At 40.4% G+C, this 23,380-nt stretch overlaps 1 protein-coding gene across 1 annotated transcript in view; it reads right to left on the bottom strand.

Annotated features, from left to right (window-relative positions):
* The window catches only part of RYR3 (ryanodine receptor 3), a 286,017-nt gene that overhangs the window by 27,123 nt on the left and 235,514 nt on the right, over nucleotides 1–23,380 (bottom strand). The window contains exons 76-88 of the mRNA XM_082241418.1: nucleotides 19,751–19,847; nucleotides 17,004–17,110; nucleotides 16,190–16,241; nucleotides 12,325–12,381; nucleotides 11,618–11,717; nucleotides 10,850–10,929; nucleotides 10,535–10,611; nucleotides 7,255–7,328; nucleotides 7,014–7,031; nucleotides 6,464–6,544; nucleotides 5,798–5,886; nucleotides 3,455–3,583; nucleotides 2,567–2,671 (exon numbers count right to left, since the gene is read on the bottom strand). Coding sequence (XP_082097544.1) covers nucleotides 2,567–2,671; nucleotides 3,455–3,583; nucleotides 5,798–5,886; nucleotides 6,464–6,544; nucleotides 7,014–7,031; nucleotides 7,255–7,328; nucleotides 10,535–10,611; nucleotides 10,850–10,929; nucleotides 11,618–11,717; nucleotides 12,325–12,381; nucleotides 16,190–16,241; nucleotides 17,004–17,110; nucleotides 19,751–19,847 — 1,066 coding nt within the window. The remainder of the gene's footprint in view (nucleotides 1–2,566; nucleotides 2,672–3,454; nucleotides 3,584–5,797; nucleotides 5,887–6,463; nucleotides 6,545–7,013; nucleotides 7,032–7,254; nucleotides 7,329–10,534; nucleotides 10,612–10,849; nucleotides 10,930–11,617; nucleotides 11,718–12,324; nucleotides 12,382–16,189; nucleotides 16,242–17,003; nucleotides 17,111–19,750; nucleotides 19,848–23,380) is intronic.

The raw sequence follows: 23,380 nt of genomic DNA, 5'->3' as shown, positions 1-23,380 counted from the left end.
ATTTTATGACTGATCTGCCCAGGTCCAAAGGGAAGACAGCCATTATGGTTGTGGTAGACCTGTTAACCAAGATGGCCCACTTTATAGCCTGCTCACATGCGGTCACAGCAGAAGAAACCGCTAAATTGTTTGTGGAAAATGTGTTTAGATTGCATGGTGCCCCCTTGAGGGTGGTTTCGGACCGAGGGAAACAATTTACTTCCAGGTTCTGGAGGAAGCTCATGAGCTTATTGCATGTAGAGGTGAATTTCTCAACTGCCCGTCATCCAGAAACCAACGGGCAGGCGGAAAGAGCTAATGGTGTCCTCCAGCAATATTTGAGGTGTTATGTGAATGACAGAGAGAATGATTGGGTGGAGAAGCTGGCGTTGGCAGAATTTGCCTATAACAATGCGGAGAACGTGTCCACGGGAATGAGCCCTTTTTTGGCCAATCACGGGTGTCATCCCCGAGCCTTCCCAGGGGGGGAGGGGGAGAACTGGAGCGTTCCAGCCGCAGAACAGTTCGTTGAAGAAATGGAAGCGATCCATCGCCAGCTCCAACTTAATTTAAACAGGGCGAAGGAGGAATATAAGAGGCAGGCAGACAAAACCAGAAGGGAAGGAGAAAGCATTAGGGTGGGGGATCAGGTGTGGTTGTCCACCCAAGGGTTACCATTTAAAGGAGGTTGTAAGAAGTTAAGACCCAAAAGACTGGGCCCATTTGAAGTCACGCAACAGGTCAACCCAGTGGCTTTCAGACTCCGGTTACCTAACCACATGAAGTTGCACCCAGTGTTCCACAGATCATTGCTGTCACCGTATATAGGGGACAGAGAGGGGAGGGTCAATAGGGGACCAGCTATGGAGGAAAAAGAACACAGCTACCATGTAGCGGAGATTCTCGATTCCAGGTGGAGGGGAGAGCAAGTAGAGTATTTGGTAATGTGGGAAGGGGAGCCGGAGTCGGAAAACACCTGGGTCAGGGCAGAGGATGTAGATGACGAGGTTTTGATTGAAACTTTTCATCAGAGATTCCCTCGGAAACCCCAGCCAGTGGCGAGGTTCCGGAGGGAATACTTCGCCACCACCGACGAAGAAGAAGAGTTGGAGGGGTTCGCTGATTCCGAGGTGGAGGAGGATTCAGCGAGTCGGAACGAAGACCGATGGAGGGAAATGTTCGAGACGTCGGAAGATGAGGAGGATTCTTTTAGGGGTTTCAGCTCCTCACCGCCCAGAGGAGAGAGAAGGGGCGGGGGAGAGGGGGGCCCTGGAGGGGAGGTGGATGTCAGGGAACTGACATCGGAGGAAAGGGAAGTGGTAGGGCTCCCAGAGACTGGGAGAGAGTCAACAGCTAAAGCAGGGACCAGTAGGGGGAGCGCGGGGTCTCTGGAGGAGGATCTCAGTAATGCTGAGAGAGACGCAGCAGCCCAGGCAGGAAGCAGAAGGGGAGAGAAAGGGGTGAGAGACACTTCGAGCGAAAATAGCGGGGAGGTGTCAGAAGCAACTGCAGGGAGACCTATGCTTCGCCGGAAGCTGTCACGTCGTGAGTCCAGGAGACGCGTTTCCGTTAAGGAACTTCTTTGCTGGAAGCGCTTCCGCAGACAGCCACTGTCGGACTCTACAAGTGACTAGAGCAGACATGTCTGAGGAGCTCTGTCACACACAGAGGTTTGTGGGGTCGCACAAACTCTGAAGGGGCACTATTTTAAGCACAAGCAGCTAATCATCCCCTGACAATCGGCATGAGATAAGTGGGGCCTACATCAAAATGCTATGAGAATTAATGAGTTTAATGTCTCATATTCTAGCTCTCTTGCTTCCCTTCCTCTACTAGTCATTTCTCTTCCTCTCTCCCTGTAAGTCTCCCATTTAAGAACTCTTTTTGGGGGATTGGTGCCAAATCCAGCGTATGGAGGAGGGGGAATGGCAGGGAAGGTCAAGGAAGGAGTATGTGGCCCTGGTACTCGTTCCCAATTTCGCAAGCCATGTTGCTTAAGCTTCGGATGGATGTCTTAAATTGGCCAGTAGAAATTAAGCTTAACACTGATGCAACATAATAAACAGGAGCAGCTCTCCAAGTAGGGCAGAGCCTTAGCATTAGCTTCCCAGCATTACCATAATAGGAAGGGCAAGGGAGTGGCAAGGCTGTGGGGCTGTGCTACACTGGAGTGTACTCTGGTGCGTCCGCACAGTCCCAAGTTTGCCACCACATTAACCCTCCCCTCCATGGTAAATGGCACCAGTGGCGCTGCCTGGAGGCTATTGCTATGTCTTCACCCCACTAGGCAAGCCACTCCTGACAACGTAACTCCAATAAAGCTTTAGGAATCGAATGCCTATAATGTGACTTTGAATAACAACATCAATCAACTATGTTACAAGTTAATGTCCTTAAATTACACAGCTCATGCCTTGATTGATTGAGATATAGATATCGATATTGATATCAATATCGATATAGATATATTCTGCAAAGATGTCCCATTCTTTATCAAATTAATTTAGTGAGCCGCTTTTAGGTTTTATTACAATCAAGCGGTATATAAAAATCTTGTGAAATAAATAAATAAGCAAACACAATTTACCTGTGAAAGTTTCATTTGCATATTAGCAAAAACATGAAGGAAGCCAACAACTGCATCCCACAGTCTACTGTGAGCCAAGCTCTGCTGGTTTCCAATGCAAGGACCCTAAAATTAAGGGGGAAATGCTTTAAATTTCTATTTCAAGCAGCTGGTCTGATAAACAAAAAGTTGATAAAAGATATGCACAGTCACAAAAAATATTTTGTACACAATTTAATGTATTTGAAAACTAAAAAAAGATATATTACATTTTTATTTGAGCAATTTTTTATTTGTTTGAGGCAGATGAAGAAGCAGAATGGATGTTGGACAAAATGAAAGGGGGTGGAAGTGTGGGAGGCCGTGAATATAAAGAGCACCATCAGCAGATCAGGAGACACAACAGAAGTCATGCAGAGAGGAAATATGTTAGCGGAGTGTGAAGCAGCAGGAAAACTATCTGCAAAGCTTTCTGAATGTGAGCCCTATATATATAAGAAGGTGTGGGCTGATCACTCTAGGGGTGACGGTTTGCACTACAAAATCATTGCTAACAACTGAGCCACAAGAATGGATTCTTGCTACACTTCTGATCTAAGCTGCTGGTCAGAAGGAGCAGTATTCCTGCAAGGGGACCCAACAGGTGACTGAAGACATATAATGTCTATGTTTTCTTTCCTTTTCATCATAGGTATTGTGGAAGAGACACAGTTAGAATCAAGCACTGTGAATCATTTGTCTGCAGATATCCCCCCTATTGTATATAGAGAGCCTCTTCTACAGTTGGTGACCATGAAATTCTACTGAGCACAGCCTGGGCAGACCTGTTGCTTTTATAATCCATGCAGTTCTTTCACATACACACCCATGTACACAACACGAAACATAGAGAAACAATGTGCTACTTACCTGGATATATTCAGTAAGTGAATTAAAAATCTGTTTGGTCACAGCCAATGCTTTAGAGAAATTACGTTGTCCAGATTCATCAATGATATCTTTTCCAGAGTAGTACCAGTAGAAGTCACTGATTGATTCCTAAGAATAAACAATAGGTGGGTTTTCCCCCTATGTTTTGTGAGGGCCTAATCAAACTGCATCAAATATAAAAATATATATCTATGGAAAATGCTATTAGTCAAAGGGTAAATGCTCAGATTTTATAATCAAGCACAAATGAATAATAAACATACACAGAACAGCAACAGTATAGACAGCAAATAAATAAGTATATTTATATTTTTAGTCATCAAACACTTGGGAGAACAGGATAGTTTTAGGGCATGACTGAAGGGTATCTGCTCTTTTCAGCAGTGGCTTAATCAAGCAGTGATCCAACCCCTTCAACAAGGGTGAAAGAAATGGGCCATAGTTTATCTATAGTTACAAGAGATTAACTTAATCCCCTACTTCAATCCCCTCCTCGTTGGACTAATATGTTACAAAGTTTCTATAATACCTCTGAATCAACACAGCTACCTTTGCATTTGATATCAGGACATAAAATCATAACAAGCCACTGGCTTATCTAGTCCACCATTCTGTTTCCACAGTGGCCAACTGTCAGGACTGGTTGTTGTCCTCTTCAGATCACCACACAAACGCTTCTTGTTCTTTTATAACTTTTTATTGCATAGTAACAAAACAATCTTATAAACGGTTCTTAACTATTATTCCTCAGAGTCACTTATTTCAGATACCTTCTGAGCTCTGCTTCTCGTGACCAGCCACTCTCAAAATGTTGAATGTGCCCTTTCGCTTTCCCCCCTAACCTCCTCACTAGAGCTGGCTTGTATCTCCCCTCCTCCGAATTTGAGCTAGAACTTAACCCTTGCCTTTCCTGGGAACATCATGTCCCTCCCTGTTCCTGTTGCTCTATTCTATTAGATTCACTGCTCTCCTCCCCCCCCCTCCTTGGGGAATGCTTTCTCCCTCTGAGAAACTGGAAACTTCTAACTCTTCCCTGACACCAACCATATGCCTCTGCAAAACCTGCAAGAACAAGGGCACCCTGTCTATGAGACATTCAAACCACCCTAACTTACAAGTCCATAGTTTCTTATCAACTTTCGAAAAAGTTCGTATAGCTAATCTCAGACTAAAATCATATACCAACTTCCCTTGGAACAATGCCCACTAAATTCAATGTGGCTTTCTTCTGAGTAGATATGTGTAGGTTTGCATTTGCAGGGAACTGCCCACTTCAGAGGTAATCAACATTGCCAAAGGGTTAGCTTTTCTTTCTCTTCTGAGAGTTGCTCAAAGAAGACAGTAACTGCTGAGAATCTGTTCAGCAGTTCTAATCAGTTCCATATCAGATGGAAGCTTGGTTAGTAAAGTTGTGGCCTTATTTCTCCCTCACACCCACTGCAAACACCACTGAGGAATAAAAAACCTTTAAATTCACTTTTCTCAGTCACTATGCCTCTAGACTGGGCAGGGTGAGTGTGGCATGGGACCAGTGGCAGTCCAGGTGTTGTTGGACTCCAACTAAAGAAAAAGGTAAAGGACCCCTGGATGGTTAAGTCCAGTCAAAGGCGACTATGGTCAAAGGCAATGCTCATCTCGTTTTTCAGGCCAAGGGAGCCAGCATTTGTCCACAGACAGCTTTCTGGGTCTTGAGACCAGCATGACTAAACCGCTTCTGGTGCAATGGAACACCATGATAGAAGCCAGAGCACATGGAAACACCGTTTACCTTCCCGCCACAGCAGTACCTATTTATCTACTTGTACTAGTGTGCTTTCAAACTGCTAGGTTGGCAGAAGCTGGGACAGAGCAATGGGAGCTCACTCCAACTAAATCACATGGACACAATACTATATGATAACCACAAAGAGCTGCTGAAGGTACATGGCTGTAACAACAATATATTGGTGATAAAAAGAAGTTTACAATAAAGTAGACAAAATGTCATTACTTCTTCAATATAGATATCAATTTCACCTTAACATCCACAATGATAAGCATCATTAGAATCTTGTTCATTCTCAAGCCCCTAGGAAAACTTTGCGCTCTACAATAATCCCTAAGAGAGTTTGCATGTAACCTCTTTTGAATTTTTGTTTTGAATACAGTAATAATTATATTTGTGTTGGATGGTTCCATGCGAACTGGCCCAGTGTCATGGGAGCTCTTCAGGAAAAGAGGAGAACAGAACCAGAAACAGTAGTGAAACCCCAAAGTCTATCTCAATATGGAGACTTTCTAAAGTAGGAAGTGAAATTGAATTAAAATAACTCTCCAACTTACCTGAAGACGCAAAAGATAATCAACTGTGCTAATAATAATATTAACTGTGGTGGTATTGCCCATCTGAGTGCGCAGGTAGTTCTGAAAATCTGAAAATTAAAATAAAAGGGGGTGAGTAAATGCAAGCTATGGAAATATTATTACAGTATTTCTATATTTGTGTTCCTATGGAACAGCAGTGGGCAACGTGGTTCCCTCCAGATGTGCTTGGGTTCAACTCCTTTCAGCATCAACCAGAATGGCTAAGGGTTGGGGATTATGGGAGCTGGAGTCCACATTGCCCCTGATATAGAAAATGAAAAATCTGAATTGCTCAGTAACTGTAGCTGATGGATACAACCACAGAAACATTCTTAAAAGTAAGGCAGTATTCTTTCTTAAGCAAGAACTATCAGAAATAGCATTTGCATTTCCTCCTACACAGATTATTTTGCCACTTAAAATATGCATAATTTATAAAATGGCAATTTGATTTCCAGTTAGAAACAACTATTATATGTTAAAAATATTTTTTGAGAATTCTGAGGTACCATTTTATCTGAGAAACTGATTAATTAATTCCCTCTGCTAAAGGACCGAAAATCAGTTTAAATGAAAAATGTATTGTATTGTTAGTCCTTTCAATGAAGGATTTCAATGAAACAATAAATTTCTCAGAACACTTACCATTGTTATGACCTTCACACAGCAGTTGTAAAAATCTAAACAGATCTTTAGTAAACTCATCATTCTGTAGTACTTTCTCACCTTGAAAATATACAGTACAATGAATTATGCAGTCATCAGTCATTTCCAAAACATGCAGAACAGATAGTCTTCCAACAGCATCCTTCAAACTAAGTGATTTCAATAAAAAGCAAATACTGTAAGCTGATTTACAGTAATTTTAAAAAAGAAATGTACTGGAGAGAATGATAAAAAATAAACTATGAAACAGAAAAAAGCAAAGCCAAATATTTAGCACTCCAAAGCATTCATGATCAAAACTACAGGACTAAAGATCTAATAGGAAATGGTTAGTCATTATCAAACCATGCCTTAAATATGAAAGACACTTCTTTAATTAAGCATCAACTTGATTCTCCAAGCTCAACACGCAACCGGCTGCAGACCATGAAACTAAACCTAAAGGGTGTCTGGAAAGATGCAATTAAAGAAGATTTCTTTCTCTGTTTGCAACACACAATAGCATCAAAAGCTGTAAACCCAAACATACCACGCTCACGTACGATGACTGTGGATCAAAGAAAAATAATAATAATATAGGATAAGCAAGTTATAAGTTACACAATATCTTTCGTTTAACTGTTTCTCTAGAAAAATTATAAAAAAGACATAATAGTATAATGCTACATTATTTTAACAAGGCTATCAACAAACAAAAAAGCCAATTTGGTATTAAAAGGGGGGAAATGAAGTGTAATCCTTATGTGAATGAGAAGTATGAGTATACTTACGTGTTCCTTCTTCAGTAACCATTCCAAGGCCTTCTGCTTTATTTTGTCTCTCAAAGGCATTCAAGTCAAGAACACTTTTTAAGAAAAAGACAATTCAGAAAGGATTGCTGTATCTATTAGCAACAGAAACCCTGAACTGCTGGCATACAACAAGCAAAACATACAAACAGTAAAAATGAGTTATAAAGGTTTTAAAAGGGGGAAGGTGACGGTTGAAATTTTAGCACTACCGAAGGTGGTGGATGACCTCACTGATCTGTAAGAGGTCCAAGTTCCCTCCATAACACATGCCTGCTTGAAAATATTCCACCTATGGATATCGGGGCAAGCGACTGCGTGGATATGTTGAGATGAAAATGAACGGAATATACCTTAAGAATAATGTTTCCTCTTCACTCTTTCAAATCACATTGAAGTTTGCTTCTTTTCCATTATAATTACCACCATTTGGTGAAGACATAATATTCTTAGGAAACCCACACACTTTTAAATATCAAATTAACAGAAGAATCTGAATCTCTGGCTATGGAGCAGCAGGGCAGACCTGCTGGATGTGGTTGTGCCTGCTTATGCTGGCCAAGGCAGGAGGAGGCTGGGTGTTGTTGTTTAAAGAAAATACTGTGCCAGCTCCAGGCTGGGGTAGCTGAGTTGCTCCCTGGGACTTTGGATCCACTGGATCTAAAACTTCTGACATCCTGACCCTATTGCCAGTAGTAGCTTCCTCCCCAACGGTGCAGCAGGAACCTTCGCAACTGCAAAGCTACCCACAAGCAAGGCGGTTGAAGCATCTGCCATATCTTAACCCCCATGCAAAGATGAGGGGATTAGGATAGTGCTGACAGAGAAATTCTTTGTATTCTTCTCATAGGTTAGAATCATTGAGTTCAATAGGGCTTATTCCTAGATAAGTTTGTTCAGCAGTGCAGTCTAAGGCCCATTTAGTTGGAATTAGGCCACACTGGGTAAATGTTAGTGAACACAATTTTGAGGGCAGGGGGATAAGCAAATATTTATTTCAGTAACAACCTACAACGCCCAGATTTGATATAGCATCTCTACCATGAAGACAAGAAACATATACCCCCAACTCTTTCTGTTATTACCACGTCTCTGTTGTCAACTAAATTTTCAACTGCGTGTCTCAAGTGTCAGAATCAAACACTTGATAAACTCCCTTGAGGGTTTCCAAGTGTTTGAGAGTAATACTCAAAGGTGCAATGGCTAGCAAGCCCTCCTGGCTCCAAAGGAAAAAGCCTTACACTGGAGAAGGGAAATGTAATAGCAGATAGTCAAGGACTCCAGCAAAGACAGGAGAAGTGTCTCACCTCTGGTAGGAAATGTTTTATATTATACCCATAAGAATAAAGACTATTGCGTTAGCTCAGCTGTCATGTTACTGTGGCTGTGGGGCCACTTCTTTCACCCCGATTTTTGTTTGTTTAATGGTGTTGCTGTTTATCGTTATGTAACACCAAAGATTTAAACAGGAGGGGAGAAAGAACCAATCCTCTGACGGAAACCTAAGCTGCTCTTTAAATTCACCTCAGATGAGAAAGCTCTCTGGTGATATGGGACAGCTGCATATTCCAGCATTGCAGGGAGTTGGACTAGATGATCCTCAGGGTCCCTTCCAACTCTACAATTCTATGATTCTATGATTTGGTATGAGAAGTCAGAGGGGCGAAAAGTGCATGTACCAAATATTCTCACTGCTTTTTAAGTAGCACGTATAACCTAATGGATGCAGTTTCTGAGAAAAATGCAAGTTCATGCACACATTCCTTGATCACAATAAGTATCAATATATTACCTAGGAGTGGTAGGTAGGTAAAGCAAGGGTGTTATGGTACAGCAGCATCTAGGACAATTTGTAGTGTACACTGGATATAACTTTCTTCTTGTTTAGTCAGAATCTCCTTTCTTGGAATTTGAATCCACTGGTATGGGACCTAGCCTCTGGAGCAGCAGAAAACAAGCTTGCTCCATCTTCCATGTGAGAGCCCTTCAGATATTTGTAGATGGCTATCATACACATCCCATGGGGTCATGAAGAGTCGGACACGACTAAACAACTAAACAACAACAATCATACACATCACCTCTCGGTCTTATCTTCTCCAGGCTAAACATACCCAACTTCCTCAGCCATTCTTCATAAGACTTGGTTCTCAGACCCTTGATCATTCTGGTGGCCCTCCTCTGCACACATTCCAGGTTGTCAATATGCTTCTTAAACTTCTTAAACACAGGACCAACCAATGCAGAGTAGAGCAGTACTATTACTTCCCTTGATCGGGACACTATACTTGGTTGACGCAGCCTATAATCGCATTTGCTTTTTTTTGCTGCTCCATCGCATGGCCCAGCCTTTTTGCATTATGCCTCATCTACAGTTACAGTAGTGCCACAAGATCATCCATGTGGCCAATGATTATGCCCACTGTGTATACTGCTGTCCACAAAGATACACAGTATGAGAAACATATTGATGCAATGAGCAAATATTACTAAATCCATTTTGAAATGTATGTGTTGAAGTATGAAACAATTTCTAGTCTATTTACTTGCAAGTGATATTAAAGCAAATTAAGAGATATATTCAACTAACATTATGAATATTTGGGATGGGGCAATTTGCTGTCTAAACTATGTCAAGAATATCCTTGAGTTCTAATACATAAACAGCACCTTAGCTGTCATTGGATGTCATGAGAAATGTCTTTTTTTTTGTAAAGAAAATAATCCGTACTTAGCCTCAACCTCCCCATTCTCTCTTCCTCCTTTGACATAGCTGCAAGATCAAAAGCTTCCACTTCCGTTTTTGATTAGTCACAGTTTAGTATTATTTCTAAACCCTAAACTGTGGTTAACCTAAACTATGGTTTAATGAAATAAGTTAGCTCCATGTTTCATTTCCATTGCAATAAATCATGGTTTCTCATGGCAATGAACAGCTGTCAGTGTTTCTAGTTCGTCTCTAATATTTTTCTATACACAATACTACCCAGTTATCCACAAATATAAGTTCACGTGGAAAAATCATGTCTGAAGCAGTAAATTTATGAATATAGCCATAATTGATTCTGGTCATCACAATGGGGAGATATCACAATTGAAGGAATTGTTGCTGGCCAATAGCTATCTCTCATACTAGCATTTAAATCCCACATCACATAACACTTGGAAGATATTACATGGAGAGAGGGAAATGTCCAGCTTGTACAAACAAATAGGCATGCTGATATAGTTAGAAGTAGATCGTTATATTTCATGACTTTACCTGCAAGATTGCATTAAGCCAGAAAGACTCTGAAAAAATCCAGCATCTTTTTTCTCCTTCAAATAGTCCAACATTTTCTGAAAAAGGTTGAACAAAAGAAGAAGAGATTTGATTTTTCCTTATTTGCGTAAAGAATTTGCCAATTTACTTGACATAAGCAAAAAGAAAGAGAATTTTCTGTAAAAAAAAGTCATTCTCCAAACATAACTGAATTCTCCTCAGTAGTAATTCAACTTGTCAATGCTTTTAACAGTAAAACAGTAGCAAAATCAAAGTAACATGCATACAGATCTATCACATCCAAATATGGCCCACCTGTTGAACAACTGAGTTTCCTCCATTTAGAACAGCAATACCAAGTTTCAAAGTTTCAACTACCATGTGTCCCATTTCACCTGTCAATCAAGAACAGAATAATTTTATGGTAAAGTAATTACTATCCAAAAACATTTCTAAGCAGCAGCACCTTACTCCACATCCTGAGACGCTTTTCAAAGTTTTGAATGTTTAAAAGCATTGCTATATGTGGAACTGTTGTACCTCAGTGCACACACACGTCCTTTGATTCGAGCTAAAGTAAAGCTGAAGCGAATGTCACTAACAATCGCCAAAGATCATATATATTCATAGCAATGAATCTAAGCACTGGTCTTTATTTAGTCAAAGAGGCACCATCCATCCACAAGGGGGATGTGTCAAGGTGCAGGAGTCCAATTTGTTATTCAGAAGAATCCTCAGGAGGGAGCCATTCCAAAGAGCCCAGTGAGGACTGGGCATGTCTAGCTGCCACAGAAAGCTGACTGTTGGAGAGCAGGGAAGGAAAATCAATGGGTGGGGAATAGAACAGAGAATCCTGAAATAGAGTAAAGTAAAAGCCAGCCAGATAGAAACAGGAGCGCTCTACAGTAACATATTCTTGCAGCTCCCACATGGATGGCGTGGTCATTTATTATTGTACATGTTTTGTCTTTTTTAACATTAGTATGTTTAATGTGCAACTATCATCTCCTCTGTGGCCTTCAGATAGAATGGAACATATTTCCAAAGAAACAAATGAACATATAACATTTTACGGAATGCTACCTTTACTGGCACTAATCATCTGTAATATCATCTCTGCTGCTCCTCGTTCATGGAGTCGAGATTGCTGATAAAGAGTTTTTTGCTTTTCCATTTCTTTTTCCTAAGAGAGAAGATACAGACAGAAGTATTTGTGTTTCCTTGACATAATGGTATCTGCCATTAGTAGCCAAAAGGTAAGTAAGAGTAAAAAATATTAAACTGACTGTTTTACAGATTCACCCACAACCCCATTAAACCATAATTAATAGGACTAGATCAGCTGTGAACTGGATCATCAGACAAATAATAACCCTAGTGCAGCAACATCTGGTATTTATTTTTATAATAGTTTTCCATAACACTTTTGTATAATGAGACTTCGCTTGCAACTGGAGTAATAATGTGCATGAAATAAAAGCTATGGAAGGAACAATTTGAATTTAAAAAGAAAGATAAGAAGCTTTTCCAGGTGTATGGAACAAAAGGTAGAAAAAATGAAGTGTAGGAGATAAGGTAAGAGGAAAAATCATAAAAAATGAGGGCAGGATCAATCTCAAACATTGTTTGCAGTAACTGAAAATATTATCATAATCATAATGACATTCATAAATATGTATGCAGTTCTCAGGGAGAGTTTAAGTAAACTTTCTAACTTCTGGTAAGTTTGAATAACACATTACTCTAGCTCATTAGGCAAAAGGTTTATACTTTAAGAAAAGTTAACTCACCTCAAATGTCTTCTCTTTTTCTTCTTCATCATCATCACTTTCTCCACTCTGACAGCTCTTTTCTCATTAGAAGGAAATAGGTTCAGATGGAATTAAACTGTGCTATTTTACATTTATTTGGTTTTGGTGTTTTGAATGAGCAGATAAAGTCAAAGAGTGGTTTAATATATCCAAGCAGAGTCTTAAACCTTTATCCAAAAATTGTTTATGACTTTCACATACAGCTGACTCAGACAATGAATACAGTTATAGACATGCATTAAGAAGAAACAAATAGTTGAATTTCTTAGAAGGCAGACACATATGGGAACTATTTCCTCCTACCCAGCACCCACAAGAGGAATGAAACAACGTGCTCATTCTAAATCTTCAAACCTTGTCAGAAATTATATAGATTTTCCCCAACTCACCCACCTACATCCTGGCCAATGATTGTAAAGTACCCAGACAAGAAAAGTGTATGGCGGACAGAGATGCTTTTCATGGTGTGGAATGAAACATCGTGCTCATTCTAAATCTTCAAACCTTGTTAGAAATTACAGTATATAGATTTTCCCCAATTCACCCACCCATGTCCTAGCCAATGATTGTAAAGTACCCAGACAAGAAAAGTATATGGCGGACAGATAAGTTTTCGTGGTGTGGACAGCAAAAAAGAGAGTGGAAGTATCAGAAAGGGCTAAAACTTTTACACCTGCTTTCCCCCATCTCTTTCCTATTTTCTCACATGTTGTACTTGCAGTTATACACAGTGATTTATCCCCAATCTTTCCAGCCAAACAAAACAAATATTCCAGAGGTGCTGGTCCTAAAAGGCTTCTCCACCACCCTGTGCTAGTCAACTCAGTATTATCAACTGGCCTCAAGTACTCCACTTTTCAATTTATGAACTGGCTTCCAGTAATTATATTTTCTTTTCATACCACATTAGGCTAAGATCCCTAGCAGCTCAGAGTAAGTGTCCCAACCGTGTACAAAGCCAGCTATCTTCCAACCAACCCTCATTTAGGGTTCTGTTCCAGTTGGTTTCTCTCTCAGTGTTCTCTGATCCCCATGGCAACAGCCATTCACAGAATTCATTCTACCTGGGAATGCTCAATTGTGTCTCCTATCATAATGCTATCAAGCCTGATATATATCAGTATTTCCTCTGAATGGTCATTCTCTATCTTTAACAAACCTGAGGTTATTTTCAAGCCCTAAATCAGTATTCTAAACCTGACGGTGTCTTTCAATCTGATTAACAGTTTTTAAGCTGGTCTGCCAATAAATATTATTCCCATAAAACACAGCAAAGTCCCTCTTCCCCCCTCCTCCTCCTCCTCACAAGCTTCAAGCATTCATTCATTGGCCAGGCAAAGAAACAAGGTCTGGGTGAAAATAACATAATAGCCTACTGGATCAGGCCACTGGCCCATATAGTTTGGCAGCCTGTTCTCCCAGTGACTAACCAGGAACCTGTGAAAAGCACAAAGACAGGACCTGAATGCAAGAGCACTCTATCAGCTGCAAGGCTAATTTCTGTCAGTGGAGATGGAACATAGCCATCACGACCAGTAGCCTTTAACAGCTTTATCCTCGATGAATTTGTCTAATCCTTTAAAGACATCCAAGTTGGTGACCAAGACTGCCTCCTAGAAGAGTGAGTTTCATATATGTGCTGCGTAAAAAAGTACTTTCTTTTATCTGTCCCAAATATCCCAAAATGAGCTTCATCCCCCCCCCCCGAGTCCCCGTGTTACAAGACATGAATTAAAACGTTTCTCTTCACACTTTCTCCATGTCCTGAATCTTTTTATTAACTTCTCTTGTTAATATTCTTCCTTCTGGAAGAAGGTACAGGGTTATAAAGACTAGGGCTAGCCGTCTGAGAAACAGTTTCTATCCAAATGCAATTTTGGTTTTAAATGAAGTGTAAGGTAGTCTCTATGTGAGCATATTGTATTCAGTTACGGGGTATCAGAGTTTTTAGAGGTTAACCAGGCTGGAATAGTTCGGATAGCAGGCTTGTTGGTTTTTGAATGTCTGATGTAGATTATTCAATTTCGTTGTTCTGTATGGGACAATGACAATAAAGATTATCGTATCGTAAGTCCCAAAGGCTGCAATCTTTCTTCACAAGGGAGTCGCTCCAATCCCTTGATCATTTTGGTTGCCCTTTTCTGAACCTTTTCCAATTCTGCGATATCTTTCTGAGATGAAGCAATGAGAACTGTATAAAGTTCTCCAAATGTGGGCATTGCAAATGAGGCATACCCTGGTACTAAATTACTCTTGGGACCCGATATCATCATCTACAACAATTCTGCAAGAAGTCTGTCCCTTTGGGGATTTCTAGCTAGCTGCACTAAATGCTGTATTTGACAGGCAAAGCAAAACTACCTCCAGTATTGTCCTTTCCTGTCCTTCCTGCAGAGCTCATATCCAGAGAACCCACTGGTTCTCTCAGTTCCATCAGGTTTCTATTATGCCCACTATATCAATGCCATCCTCCATGACTGAGCACTCTAGTTTGCCCATCTTGGCTTGGAGGCTTGGAGCATAAGCATATGCACACTTGTATACAGTCTCTCTCTTCAAATGTCTTTGGCACTTGCATTTTGACCTGTGGTGCTTTGGCCTTTCTGACTGCTATCCTGTGCCCCTGAACTCCTAATGCCTATTCACACATCTCCCCTGTTTAAATATTCTTTAATTTTATCACCTACATCCCAGAAGATTTGTTTCAAATCAGATCCTCCTCAGCCACTGTTGACTTTCCTCTCTCCATCAGTTTAAAAGCTGCTTTGGCATCTTTCAGTTTTAAACATCAATAGTCTGTTTCCATCCCGGTTTAAGTGGAGGTTGTCCTCTCACCCCCCTTTTTTTCCTTTTTACAAATTTGGCTTGTCCAGAAGGTTCCCCAGTGCCTGAAAAATTCCAAACCCCTCATCCCAAGACCATCTCAACCATGCTTTGTGACTAAAATGCTGCACCCGTCTAGCTGACCCCATATGTTGGACTGGTAAGATTTCAGGGTTACCTTGGACGTCCTGGCTTTCAGCATCCTACTCAGCAACTAAATTTTGCTTCCAGGACCTCATAACTACACTTCCCTATGTAACTGGTGCCAACCATCCACCACAGCCACTGACTTCTCCCCAAGCACTATCTAATAGGCTACCTAGGCAACAACAACAACCTTTTCAACTATTTATGGTCTTAATAGTCAAATCACTCACTGCCAGGATCCATCCAGCCCGCAGAGAAGTATCCTTGGCATAAGAGGATAGCTGTTTGTCCTCCAAGAAATGAGTCCCCTTTAAGGGAATGTTTCGTTCTGCTTCCAAGATGGAATATGTACATGTGTCATGGGGGTATGAGGGAGAAATGGGGCCCTATTAAGCCTTATGGGAATCCCTTCACATATGAGTACTGTGCTGACGATGGACAAGAGCAGGGCCATTGATATTCTAAGAGAACAAGGGAGGTGTTTATGGTGAGTTCTGGCACCTGTTTTTTTAGGACAGGATCAGTTCTTAACTATCAACAGAACTTATGTAACTTCACCTGTTGAAAACAGCAAGAATGCTAAAATAGAAAGTGTAACTTGCTGTTTCAGTTGCATAGTTAGGAACTAAACAAAAACTTAAATATACCCCTTAAACAGCTTATATAGAATTAGAAGCAGCTGCTTCAAGGGTATAGTTTCACATTAGGTATAAATTTTGTATAATACTAAAACCAGGCAGCTGAACTGTCAATAGGATAAAAACAGATTACAGAGATCTATGAAAAAAACAGCTGAAGAACTAGAGCATTTGTTTTAGGGTACATAATCACCTTTGTCATTACTGCAGAATTAACAATGAAATTAGATACTCACCATTGCCATCATTGCTGAATATGAAGTGTACAAAGGGTCATTTTCCAATTTGCTGTAAGAAAGTGGAAGTATTATTAAAACAGCTTCTGAAGAGGACTTAAAAGCCAGCAGTAAGCTGCAGTTCCAATAATCATCAAAGCAGAGAGACTTTCATTTTCTTGAAATCCCATGATACGATCTTACAACCCTATAAGGTTAGGAACTTTGTCAAATTCTTTGTTAAAACATATATTTACCATGTGCATTCACAACTGAATAATACATCTGTGTACCTCACAAGAGTGGAATTTATTTATCTGCTATTGTACTCTAAAAGTGTTTGCAAGCAGCCAGAGATTTCAACCATGAATTTTCTATGGTGCTGATGATTATCTGTGATCGTATCAGGTATGAAATTGACTTCCCACAAGAGGATTTTGAGAAGGTTGTAATATCACTGTTAAACAGGCATACTTCTTAAAAGTTTTAACATCGACTTACTTTCTACTCTTTAATCTTATTTAAGATTAAAACCATTTAAAAGTGGCACAGTAACACCCACACCTAACAATAATAGCTTCCCACATATCTTCCCACACACTACTCAAAAAAAAGACCACCATTTCCTCTCTAGTTAACAGAAATCTCCACTGTCACCTCCAGCACTATAGCAATGGGCTATGTGGGACATCCAAACAAATGGAGCAGTGCCCTGATGGATCATGTTTTTATTTTTGTTTTTTAAAAAATCAAACTGTTTCTGGAAGTGGGGGACGACTTAGGGTGCAGAAAAGATGGTGGGTCTATAATATAGCATTGAATAAAGTGCAGTTACCTTCGTTCGGTTAGAGCATTCCGGCTGAAATGAAGAATGATCTGATGAAGAGGATCAGGATGTTTTTCAGTTTCTTCCTCCTCCTCCTCACTTTTTTGTGGGGGAGTCTGTGCAATAATTATATTGGGTACATGAGTAATAAAAGAAATGCAATGAAATGCAATAAACCTTTCGCAATCCAACCATCTTGAGTCACAAGATCTTCTCTAACATAACACCAGTACATTTATAAATGTTTTTGAACAAAGTATATAAAGAAATGTAACTAGTTATAGGAAAACACTGGTTTTGATGAGATGCCCATTATTATTCAGGGGTCTGATTTGTCTGGCCTGCCTAGATACCCCTGGAACCCAACAGGTGCTACTGATGGCACATCAGTTCTATGGCTCACGATTCCATGATTTCTGAAGTCTATACAGCGTGGGTTGGGCCTTCTTAGTCAACCCTACAGAGTCATCTGAGATGGATGGTGGTGGGAGCACTTTATTCTGTGCAGAATGCAGGTGTCTCTGAGCCCTTAGATGCTGCCGCTCTTCATGAGAATTACACTTTCTTCAGAGCATATGAAGCCTAACACACACCTAGGTCAGACAAATGAAGTGCGTAGCCCATTTCTCTCTCTGTTTGCCATGATGCATGGTTTTATGTACAACCATCCACACAACCTCTTACAAGTAATGCAATAATATGATCTCTCTCACGCAAATTATATAGCTTCTCAAATACCTCTGACAACTCAACTGTAAAGGCATCAAAGCCAAACTTCAAAAGACAATCCTATGTACAATATTTTCCACCACACTAAATAATCTATGGGTGGGTTCTTAGCACTATTAAGTTATTGCTCTTTTACAGTAAACTTCAAACAGAATTGCAACTGACTTTCCAGGCAATTGAAGCTATTGCACTTTCCCTAAATGTTCATCCTGCTATGTTCTGCCAACTCCCATGGTCATGGCATATCCGTTGTGGATTTAGAAGAGAAGATTTAAAAAGCTGTTTGTGTGAATTGGGAGTTGGGTGGGTAATTCTAAGAAATACTTTGAAAATTAAAAACATTTATTTATTTAGCATTAGGTACTTACCGAATTTGGGCGTGATTGTTCATTGCTATTAATTCAATTTCGGACTGGAATTATAGACTGGAAATATTAATTCTACAAAATTTGCTAAAACTGCAGAGTCTAGAAATACGCTTTTCTTTTCAAAATCAATCCTGTAGTGTTATAGCACTGCACCATATCTTTGCTGCCATTTTAGTATGTTTTTTTTTTATAAAAAAAGTCATAAAAGGGTTTTAGTACTAATTTAAGAAGTGATTTAAAAATTGAGGGGATTATAAAATGTTGCCCCCTACACTGGCGGAAGAAGAGTGGGGTGGGGGAGCGCACCGCCCCCGGCAGCGCGATCCCGGTGGGGTTCCATCGTGGCTGCCCCTCATCCGTACTGGGTGCCCCACCCCCAGGACATGTGCCCTGCCCTTGGGACGTGCACCAGCCCCGCCCCCACCTGCTCTCCGCCCCCGGTGCCGGAGCATGAAGCTCTGCCACTGGCCCACTACAAAGAGTTAGATGAGATATGATAGCTTCACCTGCCTGATAACTTTACTATCCATGTCAAAACCACATCTCTTTAAGATGGAAAAGCAGCATCTACACTCACAAGTATTGCACTGCTTTTCTATCCCTCTAAAAAGGACCCAGACTCTCTGCAGTGAGAAAAGAAAAAGGCAGAAGGAGCACTAGGAAAATTACAAACAGATGATGATGTTATGAGGAGCCCTGTAAAATGTGAAAGAATGCAAAATGGTGGTCCCTCACTCAATGCTTAGTGTGGATGCAGTTTATATCAGGGACAGCTGAAATGCACTTGTATTTTAAGAGAAAACGAATATTTTAGGTGAGTAAACTTTTCCCACAGTGATAGGTTAATACCACTTCATATCAACTGTTGAAATGGTTACAAACTAATAGAGGTAATTAACTAATAAAACTATTACTTGGTTTCTCCACCTCTATTAATGATAGCTAGGGGAACGAATCATTTTACATGTACACAGAAATAAAACAACAATTAAATCATTTCTTAGGTTGTCAGTTAAAAAGAAGACATCTAAAACTGTCTGAAGCTTAGAAATACATGCACATACTTATCTTAATTAGAATTAAGTTCTAATAAAAGGTGAAGTAGAAGCATAAATAATTCCAATTTTAATATATGGAAGGAAACTTTTGTTGCTTAATACTGTCATACAAGTTTATAGTTCATTAGAATACCACTCTATTAGAGTATCAGGAGAAAGCCAAATTAACTTGTATAACAGCTTAGAAATGTTAAAATAAAAAGGAGGGTTATGCAATAACCAAAATCCAAACCACAAAGAAGCATTAATTGTGTTAAGCCTTCAAAGAAAATGCTAATTAAAACATAGGAATTGCCAAGCTGAACAAAGCAGAACAATGATAAGTTTTAGTTCAAACCATATTTTTTAAAAAATAAAAAAGCAATTTTGGATATTGGCATAAGCCATAGCTGTGTCCATGGATGCACAGAATATATCAGTGTTATACTGCACAGCTTGGCTATTTCTTTCCTGATACCTTATATATTTAAGAACATTAACTCTGGCATAGGAAAAGAGTGATACACATTTTAATATAGATAGATACAGATATAAATATATAGTTCGATAATATGGATCAATGTGGGCATTTGAAACCGGGACCAGCCATATCTGTACTTACAGCCAAATCCTGAACTAGTTTCTCCTCAAAGGAATATTCCTCTGTTTCTATCCAATATTTCTGATAACCATGGAGGAACAGGTTAATAGAGCGGTGCCTGGGAGGGGGGGGGTGAAAGTGAGATCAAGAGGGATAAACGGAATACAGTATAAAAGCTTATGCGGTTAATGATTAGTAAGCATATGGATTTTGTACAATTGTGTTCCTCTGATTGGTCAGTAATTTTTTTTTTTTAAAAACCAGATCATTGTTTTTGTCTGTTACTATGGTATTTATTTTTGTGGTTTTATATTGTAAACTGACCTGTGATAGATCCTTGGATGGTGATATAATAATAATAATAATAAAATAAATAAGCAATTTCCCCAATGTTTGACAGAAATTAAGTTACACAGAATGTAATTTACAATAGATATACAGAGTATAGGGGGAAAGCCTTCATATCTTCACATTCCATTGCATATTCTACTGCGTATACAACATAATCTAAATAACCTCAGAGCACCTGGGGTGTGTGGTGTGGTTTGTTCTACAATTTGTTGGGTTTAATGTCTCCTTTTTCCACTTTGTTGTCTAAAGTTATGAAAGGACTGGTTGTAGAAATATGGAGAAGACATCCTGTTGGGTCTTTTGTAATCTCTCTTGTGAGTGAGCAACACCTTAAGTTTGTGTCTGGATTCATCCAGAAAGTCCTTCAGAGCTTCATCTGGGCTGAGCAGAAGACGTCTGAAGAACAAGCAGAAGTTCAGCCAAGAACTGATGAAGAAGAGGTAAACAGAACGGCTTTTTTTTTTAAGAAAAAGAAAAAAGCGGAGAGCAGCATAAGGAGAGGTGGCAGGATGTGCTTCAGGGAAGAAAACAACAACAGAATGACCGCTCCCCACTTCAAATGGGGGGTGCTTTTTGTGTGGTTGCGCGCAGCCCCCTGGCCCTACGTGATCCCCAGCAAGTCAGACTGGCTTTGCCTCCCCCAGCTGAGTACCTGGAGGTTCCCGCCTAACCTTAGACAGTTAACCAATCCCAGCTGGGGAGGTGTTGCCAGGGGAGTTGACCAGGTAGCAGTGGCGTAGCGTGGGTTGACAGCACCCGGGGCAAGGCAAGTAATTTGCGCCCCCTAACCCGTGGATTTGCGCCCCCTAACCCTAACCCCCAGATGTTGCGCCCGGTGCGGCCGGCCCCCCCTGCACCCCCCACGCTACGCCACTGCCAGGTAGGATTAGGACTGCCCTGCACACACAATGAGGGTGGAACCTACCTGGGAGCTCTCAGCTGGCTCCCCAAAATCCTTTAGTCTATCTTCCCTAAATGGGTGGGGGCGTGAAATGGTGACCCACGTCCCCCCTGTGGTGGTGATCCCAGGGTTCCCCATTAAAGGCATTTTGTTGAGGGGAGTCACTGGTCATACGCCATTAGGTTGTCAGTGCTCTCCCCTGCGTTGTGGCGAAATGGGGGGCGGGCTCTCTGCTTAAACATACATTTCCAGAGCCAGCCCAGTCCCCACACAGTTTGGATAACCCTGATGTTCCCCAGATTCCCGGCCGGGGACTGGGAGGGATAAACGCCCAATGCCAAGGTCTCCCTACACCTGAAAGTTTAATAAAGTTGTGGCCAATTTTAATCCCATAACACGTTGTCATGAGTCATTATTCCTCCCAGGGGTCGCCAGGGGTTGAGGGGTCTCCTCCTGGCCATGCAATAAAGGCAAAGTGAAGTGGAATAAAACATAGCTATGGGTTGAGGGAGAAAAGACACAGGCTAAGCTATCTATGCTATTTTAAGGCCTAAGGTAGGTTAAAGGAGTGAAAAAGAAAAAAAGAAAAAACTGAGATCAGTGGGAGCTAATGGCAACTGGCTGCCAAAGGCAGGGACAGAATTGCATTATGGGAGCCCTACGTCCCAAATGGTTGCTGCTTGCCTTCAACCAAGGGGGTAGAGACCTCAACCCATCCTATTGACCTGGAGCTGGGAATAGGGGAATGTGTTGCAGCTTGTTCTTCCTGGACTTTGGTGAGGCATCACTGGTGATCCATGGGTCAATAAGGATCAAAGGGTGCCACCAAAGGGTGCCAATCACCACTGGTGATGAAGCATTGTGCAGCCTGGTCCCTCTTCCACCTGCAGTGAGGGTGGGAAAACTAGGGCCTTTAAAGCGCCAGCCTCAATCCTCACAGAGAGCTTCTCAGCCCTTCTAGGAAGTGCCAGAGGCAGAGTGGGGAAATAACTCAAAATAAAGAAAGAGAGAAAGAAAAGCATGTAAGAAGAAGCCCGCTTGTGAATTGGGCTCCAGATTTGCATGGCCAGTTGCCTCATCAGGCAGAGCCTCATGAAGCAGAGCCAGTTTGGGAAACTGATGCTCCTCCAAAAGAAAGTGAAGATTGATTAGCTCAGCATGTGTGCTTCAATAGGGGATGTCATCCCAAAGGTACTACTGACTATCTTCTAGGAACCTCTGGAGAACAATACTTTTTAAAGAAACACTCACAGCAAATACAACTTAAGCACTGTCATTTTTGGAAACACATAACATATTGAATATGCATCTTTCATTTATTATTGCATACAATAAATTGTTATTTAATTCATTTCTTGTGCTTCACTGCCAGAATTTCTACTATTTTTTCAACTTGGACTGACCAATCAGAATCCCTTATTAAATTGTACAAACTCATAGTATGACATCATATCATGGCTGGGAAAGGAGTAAGTGTGTGCGTAAGCAAGAGGCTCTCCATTACATTACCGTTAATGTGAGTATGAGCCTGTCATATTGAGTTTTTTCATGTACTTTTTCCAGCCATACACGTTGGAAGGTGCTCAGGTAGAAATTGCTAATTTTGTGTCTGAAGAAAAGCATATAGGTTTCAACTAACAATAAAAATACAATTTAATTATAGTAAAGCAATTAAGAACAAAGGTTATCTAAATATGTAAAATATATTAATAATTTTACATCTCAATTTATGTTAATAATTTTACATCTCATTTTATGTTAATAGTTTTGCATCTCAACTCATTCTGTCCAAGTTCTATATGGCCATGATTATATTAAAAATAATGATGACAATCCTAAGTATTAGGATTCTTCTTAAATACAAAGGTTCAATTCTTCAAATGTCACATTCAAATACAGACATTCATATTCATAACATAGCAAGTCTATACAGTTTGCAGTCCACCATGCCAAAATTGTATGCATAAGCGGGGATATCCCATTGTCAAGAAGGGTAGTCACAAATATATCCATATATTATTGGGACTCTTGCTCCCCATCTCTGGTGTTACTCAAATTGTGTCCTCATTTTTAAAATATTGTGTAGATGTCAAGAGAAAATAGAGAGTGAGACTGAAATCACACACTTAGTTATGCCCACTTAATCCATAAAAGCAATGTCTTAGATTCAAAGAAATGTTAAGGAAATTAATGTTAAGGATTTATCTGCCATTCTGTAGCCACCTACAACCTCCAAAATCCATTCTGGAGGATCAGATATGCCTCCTGAGCAAGATGAGATGAGGTGTGTGCAGCTGTTGAGGACAGAATACGTTTTCATTCTTTTTTTAAAAAAAGATTTACTATCACAAGGAACTAAACAGCAGTACACATCCTAAATTATGAAAACAATCAAGGCC

This window comes from Podarcis vaucheri (assembly GCF_965113315.1).
Source record: "Podarcis vaucheri genome assembly, chromosome: 1".
Taxonomy (NCBI): Eukaryota; Metazoa; Chordata; class Lepidosauria; order Squamata; family Lacertidae; genus Podarcis; species Podarcis vaucheri.
The sequence above is the reverse complement of the archived record's forward strand: the minus strand, read 5'-3'. Positions and strand labels throughout refer to the sequence as shown.